The 25,564-nt window shown below is 37.7% G+C and overlaps 1 protein-coding gene across 3 annotated transcripts in view; it reads left to right on the plus strand.

The window, feature by feature from the left end:
* The first annotated feature begins 1,506 nt into the window (after nucleotides 1-1,506).
* Nucleotides 1,507-25,564, plus strand: part of LOC131067435 (glutamate receptor 3.4) — a 136,173-nt gene continuing 112,115 nt past the window's right edge. Inside the window, exon 1 of one of the 3 annotated variants that reach the window (XM_059211042.1) lies at nucleotides 1,507-2,422. In XM_059211042.1, the coding sequence (XP_059067025.1) occupies nucleotides 2,176-2,422 (247 nt within the window). In that variant the 5' untranslated portion in view covers nucleotides 1,507-2,175. The remainder of the gene's footprint in view (nucleotides 2,423-25,564) is intronic. The other 2 variants (XM_058002446.2, XM_058002447.2) reach the window with 2 other exon arrangements.

A 25,564-nucleotide genomic window follows, 5' to 3' on the forward strand; every position in this document is an offset into this window, starting at 1 on the left:
TTTATCACAACCAACTCCTTGCCTTAGTGTTTCCCACTCATTCTTTCCACCTGTTCAGAAGAGGGGTTTGTAAAGTTGGGGATCTCTAGGACTTCTCTTTAATGAACTAGTTACCTTGGCATATTGTTAAAGCTCAATACAACATAAGTAACAAATATAAAGTGTTTTTGACTTTTGTCCAATCTTTAGTGCCTTTGGATCTATCTATGAAATTATGTACTCCTATCCAATGCAGTTTCTTCAAGGACTGGTTATGGATGTCTTCATATCCATTTCTATTTTTCCTCTTTAAAAGGTCTACTTATAGTTGCTTCCTCATATGCCCTTGAAGACTTGATTGAACTCCAAATGGAAATGTATATTCAGTGAGAAATTTTGGTCAAAACTCTTTGCTTAGATTTGGAAATCAAAAGTTGGTTTAGATGCTCAATTAACCGCTTGGAAGATTCTACATTGCAAATTTCCTATTGGTGTCAGGCTGAAATGTATGATGGTCTAAACATTAAATTGCCCTTTTTGTCACATGCAAGAAAATATAAGACATATTTTTTGGGGGTGTCAGTTTGTTAAAAAACAGTGGAATATTGTTTTCAATGATTTGCATGATATTTTTGAACAAAAATAAGCTGGAAAGAGGCTCTTCTCGAAGTTGGCCTTCATGCTAATATTATTGCCGATGGTGTTAGACATGTTATTTTCTTGCATATTTGGAAATAAAGGTCTAAGGCTATCTTTAATAACCATAATAATCACCAAGAATTTGTATATTTGAGGCTTTACTCTGATATCTTCTACTGCCTTGCCTGTCTCTTTTCACAATTACAAGTTGAAGTTGAAAAGAATTTAAAGGTTGACTTCCAAATATAAAGAATCAAATCTCAAGCCACACAACTGCTTATAACACTGAAAGTTGGCATTGGGCAAAGGTTAAAGTATCTATTGCAGGACTGATTGATGGTTTGATTTATGATGTTGTCATGTTGCTGGTCTTCTTTAGGTTGTTGAAGTAGCATGTACATTGTTGTGTTTTGTTTGTTTGGGCTGTTGTAGCAACATATACACTGTAATGCCTCTTTGTCATGTTGTTGGCTGCTATAGCAGCGTATATGCTGTATATCTCTTCTTGCTGGTCATGTCTTGATTGATTAGGTGTTTTCAGTTTTTGTTCTTATTCTTACAATTTTTAACAATAATTTTTACTATATTTTTACATTCTTTCGGAAAAAAACAGAAAGATGATAATAAGATGCTGAAAAAATACATTGTTTCCAAATCTAACCTGATGTGTAAACACATCTACTTTTATAAAGAGGGAAAAGAACGGATTGAGGATAGCTCTTATTCTTCCTATTTTAACTTTATTTAATATAAAAAAATAAAAATAACCCCACATGTTGACAATGTGAGGCAAATAAGAGTTTTCTAAAGAGAAAGATAACCCAAAGCCAATTTGAGCTACACCGGTGCTGATTGGCCCGCCATTCTTTGAATTTTCTACGAACAGCTAGATCTCCATTACCAACAATTTCTACCGGCACATTTAGAAAATCGAATTCCTGGAATCTCGAGATTGAGAAACGTTTTTTCACTCATGAAAGATTATTGTCATGATTATTGCACAGGGTCCCACAGTTTTGCTAACCCCTTTTTGAGAAAACTATAAAGCAAACTATGGGGCAGATCATCTAAACTGTCCCGTACAATTAATGAGGAACAGTTCCTAGAAACCATTTTTCTCATTATAAATACCATTAATCTATGCTCAGAACTGTACATAAAACAGCCTTGAATCGCTCCGCTCCAACAACTCCACTTTGGAAATTACCCTTCAACATTTTCCTAGGTACAAGGACTAAAGAGAACAAGCAGGCTTACAGGGCATGGATTATATTTAGGCTTGGCTAATGGAGAAGAAAATCTTTGCTTTGATTTATTAGAAGTTCTTAATTACAACTGGGTATGGCTGCCTACTTACCTTGCTCTTACATGACCTCGAGAACTCTCTCAATCTGCATTGCTTCTTTGCCCCTGAACATACTAAGTTAACTTTACTTACTGCATTTGACATTTGATTCTGAATAATCCAAACTTGAGCCCTTTTGGCTCCTTGTACATCCCAATACCTAATTTGTGTGTAAGGAAGTTTCAAGATAGGCTTGTCTAGCTCTTCTGCATATGCACCTCATGGTGGGTCTTTTCTTGGTGATGATTTTATGCTTATTGTTTCCCCAAGATGTAAAACCCGAAATTATAAATATAGGGGCCCTGCTTGCATACAATACTACCATTGGAGATGTTGCAAGGAGAGCCATTGAGCTCGCTGTGGAAGATGTTAATAAGAATTCTAGTGTACTTAATGGAAATCGGCTTGTGCTCAGTATGGTGGATTCAAATTGCTCTGCATGGATAGGCACTGCTGCAGGTACACGACATTTTGCTGTTCCCCTCCAGCTACAAATTTGCTTTCAAATGCATCTCAGTTTAGATAATCAAATTTATGGTCTTTGTCTTTAATCTTTTCCCTGATGATGGCACATGGGGAAACCCATAGAGAGAGCTGAAACATTGAACCGACACAATCTATCAAATATAACCTAAAAAGAATCTTCCAAATTCTGTGATTCCAAAGATTTTCTGGAACCAAATACTTCATTTAGTAACATTTTCTCATACTAAAGAAGCTTATCCAGTGTAAGTTTTCCACTTTTTTCTGCTCTGTTGGAGTTTGTTTAGTCTCATCATAAATACCAACGAAAATAGCAGACACAAGCAACTTGGTCCTAGACAACGAAATGGGTTGTATCTGCAGAGCCCTCTTCATGCAACAACAATTTTCCTTGAACATCACCATTTTGTTATTTTGTGCAATGGCAAGGTTTTTAGATGAATTCTAGAGAACACAGAGACTGTGATGCGGCCAAAAAATGTCTAGATTCCTCTTAAATCTCTGTCTTGGCCAAACTAAAATACATATCAAAGATAAATTCCTCATGATCCAGCTTCCTCTTTAATCCCCTTTTTCCTGCTTGTAATTTTCAATACGAAGCTTTATGATCTCCTCTAGTTGGTCGGCCACCGAATCCAATGACTAAAGAGAAAAAAAACAAGCATCCCAAGCTGTAATTACATCTCTGTGTAGGTCAAGCATGAGATTCAGAGTCACTGAAAGACAAGGATGATCGTTGGAATAGTATTGCTTACGATAGAAAAGTACGGCATAAAAAAACAGAAATGGTCACGGGCACTTTACGCGAAACATTAAACGATTAGGGGAAAGGACCCAGTAGTCGTGCACCCTAACTTCACGCTTCTCAAAATCCTACTTGGAAATTTCGAATCACTCCGATTTTTTTACAGCAGCTTACTTGGCAAGTCCCCTGCTTATAACTAAGGTTTCAGGGCCACATCATCAAATATGATGCCACATCAGCATGCTTTTTGCCAAGGTGTCCAAAACAGCCCCCAAAAAAAGTGAGACCAATAGGCGTGCAAAAGAGACCCCAATAGTTGTGCAGCCGATTTGGCATCACCTGATTGGTTACTTTTTACAATATTAGTACATTTCTTAACAACTATTGGTACATTTCCTAACAACTGTTGGTACATTTCCTAACAAAAATTGATATTTTTTGTTTCAAACAATAGATTTTATTTGTTCAATTTTTGGAACAAAAGGTATCAACAACCCTCACAACAATTGGAACATGCTTAACTACTGGGTCCTTTCCCCTACTACACGCAATGAACTAAGTTTGTTAAGCTGTTCTTTTTGTTGTCCTTTTCTATAAAAAGAATAGTAATTCAGAGGTTAAAAATAGTACTATTCAGGATAGAATTTAAAATAGATAAATCTTACAAAATGAATATAGGAGTTGTGCACCCTAATTTCGTGTTTTTCAAAATCTTATGTGGAAATTTCAAATCAGTCCCAATTTTTTATAGCAGGTTACTTGGCAACTCCCTTGCTTATAACTAAGGTTTCAGAGCAACATTAGCAAATATGATGCCACATCAGCATGTTTTTTGCAAAGGTGTCTTAAACAACCTCAAAAAGGTGAGACGAATAGTCGTGTAAAGGGGGCCCCCATACTTGTGCAGCTGATGTGGCATCACATGATTGGTTGCTTTTTACAACTAAGAGTACATTTCATTCAATTATGGGTAGTCATCATCAGCAATGACAACTTTAAAGTCAAAACTATTGGTGCAATGTTGTTAAAAATATTGGACATTAAATCAACAAATATGGATATTAAATCAATAACTATTATCAGTCCTCTCCCCTAACTAATAAAAATAATGAAATCAAAGCATGACTTAAATTTGATGGCTTTGTAGTTATGTTTAGATATTTTTATTATAAAATATAATTAAAATATGAAGACAAAATGTGATTTATTAAAAAAGAGATTTTTAAATTAGATCATTACAATTTACATGGGATTCCTTTTATATATATTTAATTTATATATGATTTTATTTATAAATAAATATGTTTTAATATTTGAAAGACAATTTTAAATAGATAACTGTCATAAATAACTTTTTTACAAGAAGAATAGAGTGTCAAAACATCTCTTTGATTCACATTGAGGATAAAGATAAAGACAAGGACACTAATGAGGGCTGGAATTTTCTTATCATCACTTCAAACTTCGCTGATGTATGGGGCAAGTTGGGGACCTCATGCCTCCTTCGATTGATATAGCTCTTGCCATTTAGTGGCTTTGTTTATTGTTTCTATGCTTTTTTTGGTCTTAGCCTTGTTTGACTCTTTAGGTGTGATCTTGTATCCACCCTTTTTTTGGTGAATATATGTACTTTTATTTTCTTATTAATAGAATTTTGACACTTATTCATAAAAAAAATTTGTTTTGAACGGAAGAGAGATCCTTCAACAAAGAGGTTTTAGTTTACTTAGTTTGTGTCAAGGTCCTGAACAAAAGGTAAGTAATCCCTTAAATAACATAAAAATATTAATATAATATTTAAAAAAAACAAGTCTAGATTTGTTTGTTAAAATTAGGTTTATAAATATGACAATGAAATAATTTAATTTAGAGTTGTGTTAGATTAATGTAATTAATCTTAGAAATTTATAAATAACTAGAAAAGAAGATGCTCTGTTGATGTAGATGATTGATATATAATTGTGTATTGTTTTGATCATAATTTTTGAATTGTAATTACAAATTACAATTTCTTATGTGTTCAAAGCATAACGATTAAATTTGACTTGGGTTACTCACATAATTTGACATATTGATTCCAAGCATTGTAGATTTGATTTGTCGTGCAAATCTAACTTGCACCATGTGAGAATGATCTATCAAAATGGGACTTGAAAACCTATTTGCCTTTATCTTCTAGGTTTTTGATAGGGATGCCATTTAGGAGATTGTTGACTTGATAGGTGATTGCATTATCTTAGGTCTACTCCTTGGATATTTTGGTTTAACAATAATTAGTATATCGAATACATACACAGACATGTAGATGTCCTATATTCAAGTGATGTTGATTTGATTGCTTTTCCCCTTGATAAATCAAAGCGTGTTCTTATAATGTTCTAGTATTTGTTTTATGAAATTGTGTACATTGCATATCTTCAAATACCTTGACATAGCAACATGTCACACAAACTTGTGTTAAGTTGGCACATGACAACTAGTAGAAGAGGGCAGAAAGTTTAAATTTTGAATTTAATGATTTGAACCACAATTATGAGATTGACTCATATCAATCTCGATTCAGTAATGAATCATGGTGCTAAAATGGTGATCTCAAGGAATGGGGAAAATGTACAAATTGCAAACAAAGATAGATAAATGTTGAATGGATAATGAATGCACGTAGATAAATGAAAATATAGATATAGTGGATACAAATTGCAGTTTCATCGTTAGCCAAACCTAACACAAAAATATGCCACTTATTAATATATTATTACATTTAAAACATTCTATTAAAATGAACACAAAACTAAATGACAAAATGATTTAGATATATAAATTTCACCATTATATATGTTTAATAATATTCCTTGACTAAAACATCTTTGAACACAATTCTTGAAGGAACAAGATACTCCCCTTAGGATCTCTCCTAAAATTCGAATTTAGAAAAATTCAAAGATAAAAAGAAAATTGTTGAAGGCGCTTGCCCTTGTAATATGAAATGTGTGTAGAGGGAACTAGATGGCTTGTAGCAACAAAGAGTAGATGACCCTCATGCTTAATGTGAGAAGACAAAATTAAGGTCTAGTAGCATAGCATGAAGAGGTGGGGGGTTCATCATCTCAATAACCCATCCCTATTTATGTGTGAAGCTTTAATATTACGAATAGTTAACTATCTTGTTGTTATTTGTCTTATACAAGTCTCGATATCCGAGAGTAACGATTTATTCAAGGTAGAGGGGCAAGAATCTTTGGTTGATAAGTAGAGAATGTTGTAAGGGAACCTTTGAAGTCCCTCAAAAAAAGGTATTTTAGAGTGCCCTTAGATATTATGTGGACAAGGCACCTATCCCTTCTTAGAGAGAATCAAGATTGACATTTTTTATAGCCTTGTGGAATATGGTGGGTGGTCTCAACTTGTAAACTGAATGTAAACCCTTAACCAACCAAAGAAAATCCACAAGCTATGTGATTGATGGTGTTGGAGATTGTCAGGATGGATAATGTTGTCATCAACAATTTGTGAGGAAAGCTCAAAATGGAAAGTCATCTTGGTTTTAGATCTTGCGAGGTAGAGAGATCCCAATGACTTTAGTAATTGCCAACATATGTCCTCTCTAGAATTAATTCAATCATATACAACAAATGTTGCCACAAAGACTTGTGATCAGAATTGTTTTAATCTGAAAACTGTTTACATGGAAATTCTACAAGACGATGTGTGCAAGCTGAAACGTAAACCAACAAAGTTGAATAATATTGTAGAACAAATTAGTTGTGAATAATTAGTGAAGAAAATAAAATAGAAAAACAAAATAACAGACAAGACACAAATTTACGTGGTAAAACCTTGACAATATGCCAAGGAAACATCCATAGGGAAAGGTATCAGTATTCTTATTGCTTAGAAAAAATAATTGCAATCTTCATATAGCTACTACTATTACAATTCACTTTGCCTTCAAGGCAACAAAGATATATAGAATATCTTCAAGATAGCAACCACCATTAAATTTAGAAATAACTAGTTTTTTTCCTTTAAAGAAATTAGGAATTATCTCTTATGGAAAATATAGTTTTCCCCTAAGATAAGATTTGTTTTATTCTTTAATTGTTGTCACTGTTAATGCATTAGTAGCTTCTGCAAGATAAGACTCTCCTAACTCATTAATCTCCTCTATTCTGTTATTAGTTTACTCATTCATGCTTTATGTTTATCAGACTATAACATTGGTCATAATTATGATATTGATATTGGATAATGATAGATTAGATTGACGACCTGCTTAACTATGTTAAGCGTCAATCTAAATGCTATCGGGCTATTAACCCGAATAGCCCGATAGCATATAATGCTAACAGCTATTGTTATTGTTTACGTTATATTAATCCATTATTATATGCTTTGATACCGATTCATTATCGGGTATGTTTTATATCTGTAACAATTAACAAATGATACCGATTCATGATCGGATATGTTTATAAGCACTGTTACCATTAACAATGATACCGATTCATTATCGGGCATGTTTATAAGCACTGTTATCATTAAATGATACCGATTCATTATCGGGTATGTTTATAGCACCGATTAGTTATGGATCGGTTGATGTTAGTAAGGGTCACGACCAAGTGACATCTTGGTCGGACATGTCTAAAAGACATGTCTGATCAAGGTGCCACTTGATCGTGGCCATCCTACTATTTATACATCATTCCAATCAAAGGAGATGACATTGAAATCGATACATGTTCATCCTCCTTACCTGCAGTAAAAGAAAGATAGCAATATTAGTGTCATAGGCATAATATCAAAATTAAAATACACCATCCTGCATATAACTTGTCCATTAAATTGGAAATTACAATACATTTACAGTCACTATCCAAAAATCTCCACTTGGATGACAATTTACCCGGTACCCGCTAAAGCCCATTCATTACCTTTTTTGTAAGCCTAGAGATTCCAAACTCCACCTCAACTTCTCTATCAATATTGGTTTCGTAAACATGTCTGCACAATTCTAGTGTAAGAACTTTCTCAAGAGTAAATCCACCTCCATCAATAACTTGCCTTTCAAAATGGTATTTAATTGCAACATGCTTGGTCCTACTATAATAAGCTGGTTTTTTAGCCAAATGAATAGCACTTTGACTATCACAAATTACAGTTTTTTTGTCCTACACTTTTCCAAACTCACCCAATAGACCCATTAACCAAATTGCCTCTTTAAATGCATGTGAGACAACCATATACTCTACTTTGATAGTGGTAAAGCAACTGTTTCTTGAAGTTTTGACATCCAATAAATAGGTCCTCGTACAAGAGTAAACACAACTTTAAGTAGATCTCCTTTTGTTCAAATCACGTTCAAAATTTGAATCAACATAATCACAAACTGAATCAATGCAAGTATGGAAGGTGATGCAATGATCATTTGTGCCTCTAAAGTACCAAATCACCCATTTCATTGCTGCCCAATGTTCTTTACTTGGATTTGCCACTTACATATTGAGAAAACCAACTGCATGTGAAAATATCTGGTATTGTACATGCCATCACATATAGTAAACTTCCTACTGCATTAGCATGCTATACACGAGACATATCATCATTTTCTTCTTTATTAATAGGACATAAATTTGAAGAAGCTTAAAATGGGAAGCTAAAGGGATTTACTAGTTTCACATTCTGCATACTAAATCTTTTGAGGATCTTATCCACATATTTCTTTTGTGATAACCAAAGTTTACCATGTTCCCTGTCTTTTTGTCTTTCTATGCCCAAAATTTGTTTTGCTGCTCCTAGATCCTTCATGTCAAACATCCTAGCCAATTGAGCCTTTAACTTGACAATTTCAGCCATGTTTTTTGTTTTCTACAAGCATATGGTCAACATATAATACCAAGATAATGAATAAACTGTTTTTCAAACTTTTAAGGTAAACACCATGGTCATACTAACTTCTTGTAAAGTTCTGGCTCAACATAAAGGAATCAAACTTCTTGTACCACTGCCTGGGTGATTGCTTCAAGCCAATCAATGACTTCCTTAGTTTCACAAACAAATTTTATGTTGCGATCTTGAAAAAACTCTTATGGTTGTTCCATCTATATCTCTTCATCCAAATCTCCATGTAAAAATGTTGTTTTAACATTTCACTGCTCTAACTCAATATCAAGTAATGCAACTAGTGCTAATACTACTCGAATTGAAACAAGCTTAAAAACTGGTGAAAAAATTTCATGAAAATCAATAGCTTTCTTTTGAGAATACCTTTTTGTTACTAGTCTTACTTTGTACCTTTCAACTTTATTGTCAACACCCTTCTGTAGTTTGTAGATCCATTTTCAATCAACAACTTTCTTACCCTTTGAAAGTTCTACTAAGTCCCACGTTTTATTTTTCTCCAAGGCATCCATTTCTTCTTTCATTGCTATTTTCCATTTAGCATTTTTGATACCATCCATTTCTCCTTGCTAGTAATTAGGTTGCCCATCATTAGAAATCAAAGCAACATATGAAACAAAATGACCATCCCTTTTAGGAGTGTTTCTAACTCGTGTGGATCTTTCTTAGAGATAGTTGTGGTATTTCGACATTTTCCTACATATTTTCTATGTCCACTTCTTCACCTTGAAAAGCTTCTCCTTGCTCTATATTTTTTGTAGATGGATGAGTTTCCAACTGAACTTGTTTATATTATTGTACTTGTTCTTGTTTCATATCAACTTCTACAATGTCCGATTTTGTGAGAGAACATTCATCACATACATCTTTGTTAATGATGATTTTGTGGGTAGTAGGACCCCATTGTCTATATCCCTTAACTCCATCAACATAGCCAACAAAAAATTAATTTTTGGATTTGGAGTCCAATTTAGAATACCGATCTTTAGAAACAAGAGCATATGCATCACAACCAAAAATTCTCAAATTTGCATGATCAAAAGAATGATCTATCCATACCTCTTTAGGAATTGTACTTGTACAAACTATTGCAATTGATGGTGACTAATTTACTTGATAATGTTGTATTGATTGCTTTTGCCCACAAATCTTGCTCCAACTTGGCATTATGGAGCATGCTCCTTGCTCTCTCTAGAAGAGTCCCTTATGCATTTGGCAACACCATTTTGCCGAGAAGTGTGAATTGTGGTTTTATGCCTTTCGATCCTAGCTTCCTTACAATAATTTTCAAATTTCAAAGATGCGAACTCACCTCCATTATTTGTTTTTAAACACTTGATTGAACTGTGAGTTCTCTTTTCAACCAAAACTCTAAACTGTTTGAATACACTAAACACATCAGCTTTACTTTTAAGAATATAGACCTGCACCTTTCAAGAGTAATCATCTATAAATGCCACAAAATATGATGATCCTCCAAAAGAAAATGTAGGGGATGGCCCCCAAACATTTGAATGAATATAGTCTAAAACCCCATTGACAAATAAGTGTATTGAAAACATTTAAATGATCAACAATTTTTGTACCTTCATTCACAAACTATACAACTGTCTCTTCAAGTAGATTTGGTTTGTCAAAGATTTTGTCATGTAAAGACTTTGCCTTTTGTACCTGCCTTTTTTGAGCGTTGTCTATTCAGATGCACTAGCAACCTATTAAGACAAAATTAGAGAGTTGAGAGTTACAAAATTTAAAAATTTAAATATAATAAAACTAAAAAGATAAAAGGTTATTTTTTTTAACTAAAACTTGCAATAAAATTCTGATAGTAAGAGGTTGTAGGTGTGTGTATGTTTCGCCATGGAAGTACCGCCAACTATGAGCATTGATCATATACTTGTCCCAAAGAGTGTCGAGACCACAACCATTGGAGCATTGTGAGAACACCTTGTAATTTCTTGAAATTGTTTGCCAAACGTGTCACAACAAGAAACAAGCAACTAAACACCAATATTTTTCATTGTCATAAATTTCATATAGGTTTCCAATATGAAATCAATGCCTTCCATTTATTTCTTGGAAAGAGTGCATAATAATGATATTGCATTGAGAAATGTTCATAAAAACAAGTCATAAATACCTTATACTAAGGTGTGGTGGAAGCATAAAGTCTCAAAGGTTTGAAACTCCAAATGACAAAGGCTACAAGCAATAATAGGGTTAATCAGCATGCATTCAACACCACAGAACACCTCCAGAAGTTGCAAATGCTGCTCCACCAAACAAGGATACCTTCCCACTTGCCAAACTCAACTCAAACCACCAGCAACCACCTATAAATGCACCAAATGAGGTCTTGAAAATTAGTTGCTGTTGGAACTGAATAGATAGGTTTGAAAGCATAGAATGATCACACAACGAGCCCTCCGACTTGAGAATAGCTGCTGTTACAGGTCATTAATTTAAGACAGAAGTGAAAAATTTCAAGAACCTTCAGTCCAACCAGCATGGACTACCATTCAGCTATGGCTATAGGCAGAAAGATCTCTAATTTCACCAATTATAATCACTTGAGTGGAGAGGCGATCAACTGTGGGTCTGATAATTGTTTCTAAGCACTTGTTAGGTCTGTCTATGAACTATTACAGTCATAACAGAAGAAAGGAACTCTGCAGATTCATCCTTTAAGCATGAATAATCGCCATTTTATTGCTGCCTGTTGTGACCTAATCACACATCACCCCATTCAAGATGGGGACCCCCTACTTTTTAAGCCTTCTCTGTCTTTTGGTTTTCGTTTTTGGGTCTTTTGCAGCAGTCTCTACGGTCTCTCTGAGTTTGTAAGTGAGTGGGGTCAATTTGATCAAGTCTACTTTTCGTTTGAGCTAATTTGGTTGAGTCTAGGGCTCGTTTTGTCAATTTTAGGGTTTCTGTCTTCAGTTCTAGATTTTAGGGGTTTCTATTTATGGTTTTCGAAAATTGAATGTTGCATTGGAGCCAAGACCCTCTAAGGATCCGGCATGCAAAATTTGAGCGAATTCTGAGCAATTTTCTATTTTTTAGAAAGTTCCTATTTTTTAGGGATTTCACTGCCGCTTGGAATGTCTTCATTTCTCCGAAAATTAAACTTATAATTTTTAGTAATTTCTATTTTTAGTAAGTGTCTCTACGTTTCATCTTGACCTGACTCTGAAATTTTGAAAAGTTTCTAGTTCTGGAAAGTCTATATCAGAGAATATGGAGAAAAACAAAGAAGCCAAATAGTTTTATGCACGCTATAATAATGCTACATCTCTTCATTCAATAAGCTATTAAATATATATAGGAGTGTTATCTCCTAAATTATAGGAGAACAAGTATAACCTCCTCTAACCATTTCTTTCTATAGACAACTTGAATATTACAATCCCATACAATATTTCTTCACACATAATTACGTGAGTTGTTATTACAACTCACTTTACCTTACACACCACATTATTATTTTATGCAACCTATGTGAACACTAATTTCCAACATTCCCCCCTTAGTGTGAACATGGTAAGAACTCACACCCTACATCTGTAGTATGCACACCCCTGTGGCATGTCCAATTGACTCATGACCTTTATCCAAAGAAAGGCTCTCTCCTCCCATGGTTTTAAACAGGCTTACCACAAACCTTGGCGTGAACAGAAACCTCCACCATCTATCCACCTCGTGTGGTTTTCTGGATCCTCCTACAAACCCTTTCAAGATCCATGAACGAACTTACATTGGTGCTTATATTTCTCCAACATCAGGGGAAAATATAAGAAATGCAACTTACACAAAACAAAACAAGGAATGAATTCACATTACATCTATGAGAACTAAATGTTCTCAATTGCAGTCACTGCTGTCAACCGCTGCCACCTGATCTCGAACAACATAGGAAACTGCGATTGCCACTGGAAATTGCCCTTGACTTTAGCCGATTTAGCTTGAAATGGAAATGGAACATTGATTTTATGTCCCCCCACAATGTGAAATTCCATTTATTCACACAAACAGGAATACTGAAAAGAGAATTATACCATATTGCATACTACTGTCTGGATCTTGCTATTTGGATCTTGTTGCACATGGCCATTATTGCCAGTGAACGTATTCACCAGTTGACCATCTTCCAACGAAGTACGACACTCAAAGGATCTCCACAGCCAGAGGATCTTTGCACTCATATGCTCTCTAATATAATCGTTTTTTTTCAGTATCCACACCCCACACTAAAAATTTGAAAAAACTAAAAAACACACCAAAAAATTGAAAACACACTGCACATTGGTCACCAAATCAGTTGCACGGCCCCGTCGTTGGTGACTGACAAGAGGTCGCTAGTTGTCCTCTAGCCTCCGATGCCTCCATCCTCCAGTGAGTTTGCTACTTAGCAAATTTGTCTTTGAGGCTCATTCTATCAATTATGAGGAAAGAATATATCCCCCTGATGTAACATTTCACAAAGAGTGTCGGATAGCACCGATAATGCACTCCAAATATAATTATAACTTTTTGACACTTTTACAAATTTACACACAGACTTTGAAATGCTCCAAATTGGTGGCAATAACTCATAGTGACCATTGCGCCACGTTGCCAATAAATAGCAAAACCTCCAACGACTGTAGGATCTGTTTGCGAATTAGGGCAAACCAAAGAGAACCAGGTTGTCAGAACATGGATTCACTTGGGAGCGAAAACGGTCTTCTGCTTGGTAGGCAATGCTCGGTCAGGGAACTTGAACTTCAACTTTGCCAATACACAAACCTCAGACAAGGCACTACCAAGAACAAATGCGCTTTGCAACATGGAGTAGCATGTGGGGGATCACGACTCCTTTGCCAAGACTTATAGAGACTATCAGTCGCTTCTTTGCCAATATTTGGTGTACAACTCCTTTGGCAGCAATTTCAAGGGAATAATTAAAGTGACAGATGATATTTTGAGTGTGACTCTCATTCAATCTGACCGATAATAAGCAAGAGAAGCAACATTGTAACCGAGCGATGACAGACCTTAACACATTAACCAAACTGATGACGAAGACGATAGGAGCAGCACCCCTTTGAATGTAGAGCACTACGATTCGTTAGCGGGAGATGATGAAGGCTTCTAGAGATTTTACATCGACTTCATAGACAATGTCGACCTGGCAGTGTCACGTGTGGGCTTCCTTAATGTTGAGTTAGATCAATAAGAACCGTTCAATAGCGGAGTTCTCTGGCGGTCATGCAACCAGTGTCATAACCAATAACTCAAACTTTCACCAAAAAATCAATAAGATGAACAAAGATGCCACCACAACCGCTGCCTATACCATGATCAGGCAACCACGAAAGTGCCCAATCCCGAACACGTTTGTCAAAGAAAATTGAGCTCATTGATTTGAATACTGCACCTTCCCACTCGTTTCAATCAATGCCAATAATCTCCTCACATTGCTAAATAGTAGGCACGAGATCTACATAGCTCTGATACCATATAAGAGAATATGGAGAAAAACAAAGAAGCCAAATAGTTTTATGCACGCTATAATAATGCTACATCTCTTCATTCAATAAGCTATTACATATATAGGAGTGTTCTATCCTAAATTATAGGAGAACTAGTGTAACCTCCTCTAACCATTTCTTTCTATAGACAAGTTGTTCTAACAACTTGAATATTGCAATCTCGTACAATATTTCTTCACACATAATTACATGAGTTGTTATTACAACTCACTTTACCTTACACACCACATTATTATTTTATGCAACCTATGTGAACACTAATTTTGTGGCAGGTCCTTGCAGGTAGACATTGAAGACCAGATATGCACGATCACTTCTAAATCTGGAGAACTGGAAAAGCAGACTAAAGCGATCAAAATTTGGCTAAGTATGGACATCTATTCTAAAAGTGGAAAGCAACATGAAAATCTTCAGTCTGGGAAATCACTTCAATTCCCCACCCACCCCCCCTCCCCCAAATGGCATCCTGGCTGCGAACGTTGGAAATCGATCAAGTCTAAAAAAGAAATAAGGCAAGTTCCTTCATGCAGTGGTTTTGGCGCCTAAGGAACAAAATGGGCGCTAGATTGAAGTCCTCATGGAAAGATAAAAAAATGGAAAATTCCCTCATCTCTTGGAAATGGCACCCAAGTCCTCAGGTGGGCGCCAAAATGGTGTCTTATGGAAAATTGTTTGAAGTTGAAAATCCATCACCAAGTGTTTTTAGCACCCTAGGATGGAAGTAGAGCACTCAAGCAAGGTGGTCTTCGAAAATGTGAAAGAAGTCAAATTCCTTGGTCAAGTGGAAACAGTGCCCATATCTTGGGAAGGGCACTAAATGATGGTTGCAAAGGGAAAGTTAGAGATGTCAAAAAAAATTCCATCACAAAGGTAAAATGGTGCCCATGGAGGAAGAAAGGCGCCAAAATGTGGAATGGAGAATTAGGGTTTCAAATGTTGGTGAAGCGAGAACTTACTATTTTTAGTAAGTTAGGGTTGGCTGTTTGGATGATGCTGTATTACTGAGCTTTCCATGCTCTGTCCCTAGGTGCGAAGATCATGCTTTTCGGAGGACTAATTCATGACTTACTATTTTTAGTAAGTGGCAGTATGGAGCATTTCTATTTTTGGCAGTGGACAAGGTCCTGATCCTGCAACAGTTCTATGGTCTTCTTTACTCCGCTTCATCTTGGTTTTGTTGATGATCAGTATGGGCGTCATAAGTGATTTAATCAAATATTATTTCCTTGTTCTAAGGTTTAATATTTAATATTTGTATTTACTGATTAAATGTATTGAGGATGACTTAGGGAAAAATAATTATCTGATATCAATGTGTTATTTTCCTAAGTCAATGGCATAATATTTGGTGGCAATTTGGAATGATAAAACATCTCATGTTTTATATTTTTTATGTTGCAAAAAATGTCACCAAAGGTAAAGTTCGAACTTTGCCTAGGAAGGGAAGTGGGCGCCATGTTGGGTGGAGACTTGAAATGAAATGAAAGGAGTTTGAGTGAGTTTGGGCGCCATTTGCATTCGCATTTGGGGGAGCATGAAGTTATAAATATGAGCCTTGGGCTCTCATTTTGGCATCTGGAAAAATTGCATCGTTATGCTGTCGGATTGGCATATGAACTTTGAAGCTTCGGAGTGCGGCTCCCTAGTATTACCAATTTCGTACTTGAGATATAGTACCTAGCTGAGTGGTGTATTCTCGTGACATTTTTAGTGCATATTTCAGTATTTTCGAAGTGGTGTGTTTTCTAGAGTTGCTGGTTTTCCTGTTGAAGCAAGTTTTTGATCATACCTCCTTGCCTGAGCGACTGATCATTCTAGGTACTGACTCAAACCTTCTTTATGCTACTGGCGATATATCTTGTTAGTTTGCAGCACCATATTTTGAGTTTTAGATTTTATATTGCAAATCGAAATTATCTAGCTAGGTGTGGGTTTTAGTGAGTGCATTTGGATGCATGTAGGGTGTTTGGTAGCTCTTCTTTGGTTTGTTCTTAGTTGCTTCTTGTCTAGTGTTAGTTTGGGAGTGATTTGGGGTGAATTGAAGGAGATTTGAGTGAGATATGAGCAATTTAGTGAGTTTATGGGTTGCTGGTTATGCATTTCCAGCCTGCTGTTTTTGGTATTGAGTTAGTTTGTTCAGCAATATACTTCTACTCTCTCTTTCCTCTCTATTGTAAGGTTAAGTAGTAGTACTACTAACCATTCTGTATCGTATTCTTCATATCCCATTGAAAAGTGGAAGAGGCTGGCTTGCTGCCTATATCTGATATTTTGTAATTCAGTCCTCCCGCTGCATAAGCGGTTGAGTGATATTGGTTTTAATGATCCTCCCACTGCATAAGCGGTCGAGTTGAGTTGTTTTGTAATTCAGTCCTCCTGCTGAAATATTGCGATAGAGTGATTTGTGTTTGAAGTATTGTTCTCTTGGCTGGTTTACCGCCAAGTTCCTTGCTTTCCCGCTGGATAAGCGGAAGGGGCTGGCTTGCCGCTGGTTATTGTATTTCAGCAGTTCAACAGTTTATCTCTAACGATCCCTTGCTACTGTATGCTCTTACCCTCCCAGTCTGGGCTCTCGGTGATTTGAAAGTGTAGGGTTCCTTCCAGTTGTTTGGATTTCATTATTCTAACCCTAACGGGTGATTGGTGTGATTGTGATATTGCTCTTAAAAAACAAAAAAAAATCTTTGGGAATATTACAGTGGTATCAGAACTGGTTTTCCTACCAACTTGTGAGTTTCAGAGTGGAGTGACAGATACGTCCGTTACTACAACAGAGAACAAAAGAGATAGCAGTTCCAGATTCCTTTAGTGCCGGAAGAAGATACCTTTTTAGAGGCAGTGAGAAATAGTGGGAAATAAGTGGATTCTGTAGATTCAGTGGATTCGATGGCAGATAAGGCTACAAAACAGAATGAGGCACCTAATAAGAAGGCTGAGAGACAATTCAATGCCATGATGGATATGATGTCTCAATTGCTCGTCAAACTTAACCAGAATGTTGTTGGGACCCCTAATCAACCCAACAATGGACCGGAAGCCACTACTTGTAATGCTCCTGTAGGAAATGGAAATGGGAGTAACAATGGGAGCAACAGTGGAGGTTCAGCCCCAAGACCTCTGCAACCTGTCTTCCTACCAAGAGAAGTACAACAAGCTGAAATTGAGATACCTACAACTGATGAAATAAGGAGCAACTATATGGAGTATGCTTCTCTCCTTGGAGAGTGATGGTATGATGAAAGAATAAGGATCCAGTCAACTATTGAGAGGGGGGGGGGGGATGAATCAGTAGATAGAAAAACTGATAAACTTTCACCTAACTCTGAAACTACCTCTTACAGTAAACTTTAAACTGACAAGTTAAACCATTGAACTATAAATGCAATATCATTGTCAGAATAAACTGTCAAGTTAAACCGGTTAACTGTTACAACAGATAACAGTAAACAACTTGAAACTTACAAACATCCAAATACATTTACATGACATAAGTAAAACCTTATTTCTGATTGTTGCCGGTTAACATAACTTATCAAAGTGGATTAAGTAGTTAAGCAATTCAACCATAGAAAACATAACCACAAAAACATTCAGCACTTGACACAATATTTTTGATGTGGAAACCTAAATGGGAAAAACCATGGTGAGATGAGACTCACAAGATAATTATCTGAACTCTTCTGAAGTTCACCCTGTTAGGAGCCAAGCCTGTTAAAGCTTTTAAAAAAAGTCCTGTTAAGAACAAATCCTATTAGGGACCACCCAGTTAAGGGATTGTCTATAATGCCTTGTTAGAAGCAATATCGTGTGAGGAGTAACCTCGGTAGAGGATTTGAAATCTAAGCTAATGGACCACCTGGTTAGAGGATTTGAATAACACAAAGCTTGTTAGAGCTTACCCGGTTAGGGGATTTTACTACTGTAATTGTTAGAAAACAACAGGAGTTTGCTGATCTGTTTGAATAGCACTACACTTGCTTGTTCAGATGCTTTTCATGCTCTTATCTACTTTTACACAAACTGCAGATACATCATCTGGTTCGGCAACCACACACTCAATTACAACTTTGCCAACACACTAAACAAAACAACTCATCGACCTTATCAACAAATCAATTAGGTCGGTAACACAACAAAAACCTAATTCTCTTATAGAGATTACAAACAAGTTGGTTCAGGTATGACCGTTGGATTACTTAGCAATCTCTACACATCATTCAAGAAAGCCTCGACCGCTCCTTGATCACCGCTTCATCAAACTCAGTAACTCATCATGCACTTTGCATTACATGCAATATACTTGCTCATTCCCAAGATAAAAACCATTATCTCAATGTGCCAAAAACACTTTGAAACTCTCCTCATACAATATGCATACTTGTCATAATCATCAGATCATAAACTAATATAACCAATTCACCAAACTTAATCGGTTAGGGTTTATCAAATCAACAGGTAGGGTTTACCGGTTCAACTCTCCAATACTTAGCAATACCGGTTCACTCCACAAACTTACCTACCGGTTACAGTTCCCTTCACTAGCTCTTCCTACCAGTTACAAAACAACATTATAACAATATTATTACCGGTTAATTGACATCAATGACAACATAACATTTCATTAATGTAATCTTCATGCAAATGCCAACAGATTGATCCAAGATATCCTCACCCTGGATCAGTTCATGAATCAGAAAATGAAGCAAGGAAGGAGGAATGACAACAGATTTTCTGCCCCAAGAGATTATCAACAAGCTCTTCGAAGGGTGACTCTAGCACATTTTGATGGGAGCACTAAGAGCACAGCGAGAGCATGGGTGCAGAAGTTGGACAATTATTTGTCCTTGAGGTCTATGCCTGAAGAAGACGCCATCAAGTTCGCTACTTTGCACTTAGATGGAGTGGCCCATGAATGGTGGTACCATGGGTTGGTCACCCTTGGTCATAACTTGATCACCACATATGCTGATTTCACTAACAAGCTCATTGAAAGGTTTGATACCAAGGACCCGGAGGTGAAATTTAGAGAACTTGCTCAACTCAAACAGCAAGGTTCTTTGGACACTTTCATAATTGAGTTTCAGATTCTTTCAGTTATGGTTAGCAGCATCTCAGAGAAGAGGTTGGTGGTCCTATTTACTGAGGGACTTGAAGAACCATTGAAAGGTTGGGTAAAAGCCTTTTCCACCTTTGCTGATGCAATCAAGAAGGCTCGAAGCATGGAGTTGGCTGCCCCAAAGAACAAATTTCAGTCCAAGCCTTTTCCTTTCCGAAAGGATAAGAAGAAGTTTACAAATCAGACCAAAAAGTTTCCTTGGCGAATGGATGATGAGCTCCGTCAAGAGCTTCGAAGGAAGAATCTTTGCTATTCTTGCAGAGAACCTTGGGCCCAGGGCATAAGTGTCATGGGAAGGGCAATTTGCATCAAACGGAGTGCTATTCTGCGGATGGATCAGATTCTGAAATGTCAGAACAACAGACTGAAATTGAAGACAATGAGTATGAAGAGGCTCCTGAAGGGCTTGAAACTGAATCAGAAGACAGGAGTGGTTGCTCAACTCTCAAGCATTCACAAAAATGAATCCTTTAGAGTTCGGGGTGTGATAGGAGAGCATCGTGTCATTGCTCTCATTGACACAGGAGCAACTCATAATTTCATTGATGAGAGGATTGTTGCAAAGAGGGGGCTAGTGGCAGAGGAAGTTGGAGGCTTCAAAGTCATGGTAGCTGATAGCTCCACTATATCTTGCAACCGGATGATTTCCAACATGTCTCTGAAGTTGGAAAATCATGAAATTAGAGATGACTTTTTTGTGGTTAGCATTGGTGGGACTGATGATGCAGCCCTCGGGATTCAATGGTTGAGATCACATTAAATTTGCAAACCATGGAGCTGAAATTCATGTCTGATGGGAAGAAGCTGGTATTGAGAGGAATGTCAAATGGGGGTCTTGTTGTGCGTTATGCACACCTCGCCCCTTTGCTTTACAGGGGACCCCCCCCAATTTTGTCTTCAGTCTGCCTCCGTGAGGGGAAGATATTCAATCAAAGGTCGCCCATTCTCATTGAAAGCACTCGAGTTTTGGTTTATGGAGGAGGGTGTCTGAAATCGTCTATGGTAAGCTCGTGTACATTCCTCTTTAGGTCACCAAGCAAAGCCCCGCCTAAACACAAAATCACACAAGTTTGCCGAATTCCCGTAAGGGCTGAAAATGAAATAAAGATTTACAGAGTCGTGCATTTTTCTTTGCCTTCTGAACCGAAACACCTAAGTTCGTGCCATAAGGCCGAAAAATGAGCAACAAGTTAAAAATCGGCTAGTGAGCTCGAAATGAGAGAAGTTCACAAATCGGCCTCCTAGGCCGAAATGCAGGGATAAGTTCAAAATTCGGGCCATAAGGTTGGAGAAGAAAGAAACATACTAAACTCGCGAAATTGCCCAGTGAGCCGAAAAGGTTAAGACATCAATGAAATTGCAAAATGGCTTCGTAGCCTGAAAATGCAATAAAAGCTAAAATCGCGTCAAAGTTTGCACAAGGGCCCTCTAGCCCGAAAATGGCATAACTCGCAAAAAGGCTTTCTGAGCTGAACCCCCCCCCCAATCTCGCAAAATCGGCATGTAGGCCGAAAAACAAAGAAACTCGCAAAACAATGGCGTAGGCCGAAAAACTCAGAAACCTCCTAAATTGCGTTATCTCACTCCAAATGCCGAAAAGAACTCCAAAGTTCTACATCGCACCTAAAGCCCAAGTAAGCCGAAATTTCAAGGCTCTCAAAATTGGCTCCTAGGCTGAATTAAGATATAAAGTTTGCAAAAGGGCTGGGCCGAAAATCAATTGGAGTTTGCAAATTCGGCCAGTAAGCCGAAAAACTTAGGAGAAAGCAAATACACCCTTTGCCCGAAAAATCAGAAGCAAGAAAAATCATAGAAAAGAAAGACAATTGTGCAAAAAAGTTGTAATGGCCTGAAAAGCTTAAGAGAAGTCGTTTTAACTCCAAAGGGCTTCCATCGAGCGTTATACTTTAATGAACCGAAAAAGCGAAAATGTTTGAAGTCTTACAAATTGGCTCTAGAAGCCGAAAATTAGTTAAGGCTCATTTGGCCAAAGAACACCAAGGAGTTCAAATCTCGCGAAGTCTAATTTGCCGAAAATGACAAAGGGAAGAGCTCACAAAACTGGCTTCCAGGCCAAAATTTCGTCTAAATTCCGAGTCGCACATTTAAGATAAAGTAGTCGGGTTTCTTAGTTCACAAATATCTTTAAAATGCCGAATTTCATCTAGGGCGACCAAGGGGGGCCGAAAATCTCACATTTCGGCCTAAAGGCCCGAAGTTTGCATAAAGACGTTCAACTTAAAACAAAGTTCTCTCATATCACTTCATGGTCAAGATGATAAACTCACAAAAGGCTTCAAAGGGCAGAAATTCGCCAAATCAATCCTTGGAAGCCAAAATCTCACATTTTAGGTGAAGCGTTCAAAATTGGACATGTTTCTTAAACAGGCTTGAACTTAGAAACATCCTGCAGTTCACCTCCCAGGCCTGAATTTCGTCTAAATTCCGAGAGCAAATCAAGACGAAGGCCCGAATTTCATGAGAAGCATATAAAGGATACATCTCACAAAGAGCTTCTCAGGCCCGAACCCCACAGGACGAAGCCAAACGTTAAAATTTAATGTTTGTTAAATTAATTTAATTAATTTTTTTAAAATGATTTATTAAAGTGAGATTGATTGTTCACAGGTCGAAGGCATCATCCCGAAAAACCAGGAGAAGGCCTGAAACATCAAGGAGCCAGGCACTGAAAGCTGGAGAAGAAGATGCAGAGCGTGAGATCGAAACCGAGCATTGGGAAGTGTGCCGCTGAACAAGAAGCTAAGGTCCACCACCGGGACCAAAGACCAAAGAACACTCCGAAAGCTGCACATCTATGCATTCTCGAGAAATACACAGCTGGATTTAATTCTAGAAGTTCAATTTTTGAAAACTGAAATTGTTTTATTGTAAAATTGCCTGCGGGCCCCACTCAAGATATTTTAAAACAGAGGGGACACAGCTTAGATATGTCCAACTACCGGATAGACTCAAATTGAATCCAGACAGTTGCAGGCAGTTGAGATAGTGGTTGAATAGATAACTAATAGTTTAATAGGCATGGGTTAAAGCTGCCAACTTCTACATGGCAGATTGCTGTCCTTGGATGCAGTCAATCCTGGCCACCAGTTCAGAATTGTAAAATCTATAAAAGACAGGATGCCTCTCATTGTAAAGGGTTAGAATTTTGTTGTTAGAGTTTTGTAGTTAGATTTTAGAGTTAGAATAGGTTAGATCTTAGGCATAGCATAGAGATGCTGCAGAAATTGTTGTAATGGCAGTTGAAGCAAATATATGAACATTGAAATATGGTGTTTGTTGTCTTTGTTTTAGTCTATTTGCATGGTTTCTTTCAGCTGGTTAATTTTAGAGTGCAGGGATTTTAATGGTGAAGTGTGGAGGGGTATTTGATGCATTTCTGGTTCATACCATTGGGGGTCTGTTGATTGTAGGTCATCGTGCATGGTTAGTCTGAACCCAAACTGTGCTTAGTTCAACTGCAAGTGTTCGTCTTAGGCTGCGCTAGAATTGGGTGCCTAAAACGGGTGTATCCGGTCTGAAAATCCTTCATCCCTTGGAGCTTGCACTGTTCTTGTCTAGTTGTGAGGGTGTCTCTGGCAAAACAAGAACTGGTTTATCAAAATCATCTTATCCGCTGCATCAACTATTATTATCCTTGTCCTTAGGTCTCCTAAACCCTTCTCTTTCGCTTTTATTTCGCAGTCCGAAATCGCAGCAGACTAGCTTGTTGCAAAACGTAAGTCCCCTTGTGTTCCCAGCAAAACACATCGACCGTTGAGCTATCCTGCAGTCAAGACTTGACAATTGAAACCTTAAGGTCGTCCCTATTGATCAATTAAAAAACAGCATTAGGGATTTCCTTGTCTCAAGAGAGGATAGGATACTCAACGAGTACATTCTATTCTGCGTTGGCGGGATGGAGTTGTAATTCCGCGATTTTAGCCACGTCAACAGGTCTTAGAGTTGTTTCATTGAAGAGGATGGAGAGGCTGATCCACCATAACCAAGTGGAGTGGGCAGTAGAGTGTTTGATAATGTTGTCAAATCCATTGGAAGACAAGGGCAGTTACTGAGCAGACATTCAAGCATTGATCACAGACAAAAGTAAGATCCTTGGGAAGCCATATCTTGGTAGACCTCCTGAGATTATGGTCATGCCTTCCAAATCACTAGAGGAGAATCAGAGCTATCTCGGATATTCAGACTTTGATAACTAAGAGAAGTAAAGTGTTTGAGAATCTACCTCCTGGTAGACCTCCTGAAAGAGGTGCAAAACACATCATTGAGCTTGAAGAGGGAGCTAAGCCGGTTATGACTACTCCATATGGGTACCCCAAGAAGCAGAAGGATGAGATCAAGAAAGCAATCCAGGAGTTGCTTGACATGGGTTACATACAGCCAACCAAAAGCCCATTTGCTTCGGCTGTTGTTGGCGGCATATTATATGTCGGGGGAAAAATGTAATTAAGTGTTTGTTAGTGATGTAACCGAGGGTAGACAGTTACGGGTGTGACGGTTATTCCTCGCACCCCCTCGGTACCTTTATATACGTTGTGAAAGTATGGTCGAAGCATAGATATATTGGAAGTACTTGCATTTGGTATGAATAAATAAAGGCATGTGAGTTCTTCTGTTAATTGACATTGTTGTATACTGTCATATTTCCTACATTTTCGTATTGTTATGCACTGTTGAAACATACACTCCTCGGGGGAAAACATTTGGTGCCATTGCCGAAATTAATCTGGAGCACGAGAATATACTACATGGTACGTGGATAAATGGGACAACCATTGCTTGAAGTCGAAGGGACGAGCAGTAACCTTGACGAAGAGCCTGAAGAACTGTTCGAGGGAGAACTAGCACTTACGAAAGATTTCTCCTGCATCCTCCAGGCGGCGATCGAAACACACGTACGAAGAGAAGCCACCACCGAGGATGTTCCAGAGGATGCTGTGTGGAGTTCGCTTGGTATAAGCCCGACGGTAAATCGTTTGTTGAGCAACTTGCCCAACCTCCTGGCACAGGCATTTTTGGCTCTTCGAAACTGCAGGGAAGACACCTATTGGGAGAACCGACGACAACAAATCCTACGAGAGTTTTACGAGTGCCAAGAAGAGGAGCGCGATGAAACCGAGCAAGGGGTAAATAATCCCTGAACTGTGTACGAGCGAAGGAGAATAAACAAGAACACCCCCATTGTAATGAATATGTCAGTGACATACATTATATATGAGGGATGAATTAATAAAAGTGTTCTTTTTAATATGATGTCTTCTATTTCATAAGGAGAATTTAGAATTAATGCCCAATCTGCTAAATAAGGACAAAAACAAAAAGGAATACCTAGGGGACTCTGAAGCCGCCCAACGAGCATTAATTGTCGAGCAACAAGCAAAACGAAGAAGATTCAAGAGGATTGTCGAAGAAGGAAGCGGCGGAAATGGTAGCAATGGCTCTGGCGAGGACCAAGATTCGGTGTTAATTGAAACCACCAGGAAACGGTTGGGGGATTTGTCCCTCACGTTGGAGGAGATCGGTGACGGGAGTGCGGTCGCCCCGTACACACCATTTAGGGGAAACAAGACGAGAAGGGAGAAGGGGACCGAAACCGAGAATAGAGAGGTCGGGGATACCGGTGCGGTCGAAGGTGTCAGAGGGACACAGGGGCATGGTATGAGAAGCAATCTGTTTGGCTCGGCGGCATCCAATCCTAAAAGTCAGAGTCACGTAGTAGGAACCAACGCGCTAGTTTCTGGAGGACTAGTTTCCGGAGGACTAGTTTTTGGAGGACCAACCTCTGGAGGGTTGGGTTCGGGAGGCGC

This window comes from Cryptomeria japonica, chromosome 9, assembly GCF_030272615.1.
Source record: "Cryptomeria japonica chromosome 9, Sugi_1.0, whole genome shotgun sequence".
Lineage (NCBI taxonomy): Eukaryota > Viridiplantae > Streptophyta > Pinopsida > Cupressales > Cupressaceae > Cryptomeria > Cryptomeria japonica.